This window comes from Gavialis gangeticus, unplaced genomic scaffold (assembly GCF_001723915.1).
Source record: "Gavialis gangeticus isolate Ggan-Ray unplaced genomic scaffold, GavGan_comp1, whole genome shotgun sequence".
Lineage (NCBI taxonomy): Eukaryota > Metazoa > Chordata > Crocodylia > Gavialidae > Gavialis > Gavialis gangeticus.
In genome coordinates this window covers 7,728,516-7,731,676 of record NW_017729012.1, presented here as the reverse complement: position 1 = coordinate 7,731,676, position 3,161 = coordinate 7,728,516, and the positions used below count along the sequence as shown (strand labels likewise).

Genomic DNA, 3,161 nt, shown 5'->3' with positions numbered 1-3,161 from the left:
CACTGTGCTGCCATAGCGCAAAACAAAGATCATTTTTCCTGTCTGGAATAAGTGCTTATGTAGGTTTGATCATCTAAAATGCAAGAATTCTGCTCTAGAAGAAGTAATAAGAGTAATAAGATAAGGTTAAACAAGGAATACAGTTGTGATTCTTAGCAAGCTTGGGGCAAACTACAAACTGGCAAATTTGTTTTATGAGAACAGAAATGCTGTGCATGGTACAATCTAGATAATACCACAATACAGGTCTACTTCTCTCCCCTCCCTTCCATCCTTACTCCTGAAGAATGAGAAGTCAGCTGTTGTAATGTCGTCTTCTGGAAGTCTCGCACATTGGAAGGGTTCTTAGAGGATTCTGCCATCCTATTAATCGCTTTCTGATAGTCTTCCGAGCGACCCACGGCTGAATTTATTCTTAACTTGAGGTAAACCCCAAGCAAAAGGTAAGCCGCTGCTGCTGTTTAGATTTATATCATTATCCAGAAAACTCAAAGCTGCTTACAACAACAAACCAACCAACCCGCGAGAAACAGACTCCCTGATCAACACCCCACCTCCCTGCCCAATGCACCCAAAACAGCAACCCAAGAGGCCCATATCGTCATAAAACCAAGGTCAATCAGAACTGACAGCCACCAGGCCCAACTTACTGATGTATAATGCTCTTTCATTTAGATCCTAAACCATACCAGTGTTAACAAAAGGGCTTGGGTTGGCCCTTTATAAAGCATGCTCTCCTGTTAGCTGCCTCTCTTTCAATCTGGCCGGGCTCCAGTTCCAGCTCCATGGGCATTTTGTCTCTGACCGTTGCAGCTAGCTCTCTTGTGGCCAAGAAGTAATTTGCCTATTTTATTTTCTCCTGGATTTCTCTTTTGCTTATCTTTGACGTGGTATCACACTTTTCCCTAGAAGAACAAGCATTTAAATACCGTATCTGTACCTTTCCTCAGCGTTCAACTGAGTAAACAGTGCAACAGCCCAAATTCTAGCCAAATTAAGCTAAATTCAGCCCTGCTGAAGCCTGACAAAAAAACAGAGGGGAAACAAAAGGAGGCAGGGGGTAGAGGAATTAGAATTGTAACATGATTTGTTTCTGAGTATAGCGATTAGTCACCAGTAAATTATGGCTTTGAAAAAAAGAAATTCCTAATTTTACGGGTCAAATAGTAGCTACAGTGAACTATCATGCCTCTTACAAGTCACTAATTATGAAGTATTAACAAGTTTTGTGCGCTCATTCATAATACACCAGTCAAATTGATTGAAATTGCATTTATTCTCACTGATTTCTAAATATACCACAAATTTCAAGTACAATATAAAAGCAATTCTGCCCATTAAGAACATCTGATTACCTCTTTGACAAAAATATAGTATTAAAGATTTGTTTTAAAAATACACACTTTATAAAATATGAAGTAAAAAATGAATGTCAGTGGTTGGAAAGTGTAAGATGAAGGGAGGGCCACTGGGGATCTACAGGAACCTAAGGGTGTGGATTCTGTCTTACTGGATCATTCCACAACATCAAGAAAAATAGCTAATGTTGCAGAGGTCACTTAAGAGAGTAGAATTTATTTCTCTGACCTGTTAGATTTTGTGTCAAAAGGCCTTGACTTATTGTGGCAGGTTGCAGTTCTCACTGTCATCTCTAGAAGCTGTGGGCACTCACTATTTCAAGATCATAGCCCAAGTTATCTAGTTGCTGTATTTGGTAATGTCAAAGAAGAAGAATAGCAATGTATTACAATCTGGAATACTGCAAGCCATTTAGAATTTCATATAAAATACACAGTGCAGCAGTTCTTGAAAGTAACAGTGAGGCACTTCCAAAGACTTGAACATTTCTCTGAAGTTATGAAAAAATATCCAAAGTAATGCGGTATTTTGTATATTAACTCTAAAATGCAAGGTTTTTCACTATAAAAGGCTATTTAAATTTCTGTGCTATGTCTTAAGCTCAAGTATTGGAATATTTGATAGAAATGCTTAAAAATATTAGGTACTCCTGACCTTAGAAACCCATTCCCTTTACCAGCTATACAAAAATATCCATATTACATTGCAAAACCTTAATCTGAACAAATGTGAATTTCAAAACTAAAATTTTTTCCATGCTTTAATAAATTTGTAGATGCATTGAAGTGGCTCCATCCTTCCACTTGTTAACATGGTCTGAAATAACAGTCCTGCAGAGTGGACATATTTTTTCTCTATTAAACCATAAAGAGATGCATTCCTCACAAAATATATGCTGTAATGAGAAGAACAAGTTCTTATGTTTTCATGCAAGACCCCAAAAGCGCTACCAATATTCATTACAACCTGTTTTCTAAAAACACATGGAATCATATTTTGTCTAGATGCAATGATTCTTCTGTTACTCTGTTTAGATTATTATACAATTATATAGATACATGACTATTCTCGTACACTCCATCTACACTAAAATTGCCGAGTCATGCTCTCAACAGCTGGGAAATGCAACCTTAATGTGGACCCCTTGTGTGCATGCCTCATGATGCAGTCTCTAATTAGATGATCCCAAACTATTTCTTCAACACAACACTGCTTTAATTCAGTATACAGGATGCACCTGCCCAAGAGACGAATCAGGGTTATATAGTTAAGATGGCTGTGGGACCCCAATTCATTTGCTGCAGATTTGAAAAGCTGAGTAGCAACAGAAGCAAAGGACTGCAGGAACAGGTGGAAGACTCTTGTGGTTCAGACAGAATCTAATTCTTCAGGGAACCTTTCAGCTATCACTGCTTCTGCTACAAAGTTCCTGGGCAGTGAAGCCAAAGTTTTCATGGCTTAGCCCTATTTCTGTGTTCCTCATTTTCTGGGTGCCTGACTGAAAAACCGGCATATGATCTGCAGAAAGGCTGAGGCCTTGCAGATGTACCTTGGGTCAATGGAAGCTGTGGGTTAAACAAATGCAATACCATATAACACTAATGAATCTAAAGTGTTTAAACAATCAAGTCATAGGTGCCTCAAACTGGGCACGTAAAATGAGTGAATGTCTTTTAACCTTAACCTCCGGTAAGAAACAATTGTACCCCTTCCAGTCACAGTAATGGTTGGAAAGTACTCATGATCTGTGTAATCCCCAATGTTGTCATGCTGCAAAGACCAGCACTGGGGGGGGGGGGGGG

The 3,161-nt window shown here is 38.8% G+C and overlaps 1 protein-coding gene across 1 annotated transcript in view; it reads right to left on the bottom strand.

Annotated features, from left to right (window-relative positions):
- Window positions 1-1,257: 1,257 nt before the first annotated feature.
- Window positions 1,258-3,161, bottom strand: part of RNFT1 (ring finger protein, transmembrane 1) — an 18,113-nt gene continuing 16,209 nt past the window's right edge. The window contains exon 9 of the mRNA XM_019511126.1: window positions 1,258-2,254. Coding sequence (XP_019366671.1) covers window positions 2,120-2,254 — 135 coding nt within the window. The 3' untranslated portion in view covers window positions 1,258-2,119. The remainder of the gene's footprint in view (window positions 2,255-3,161) is intronic.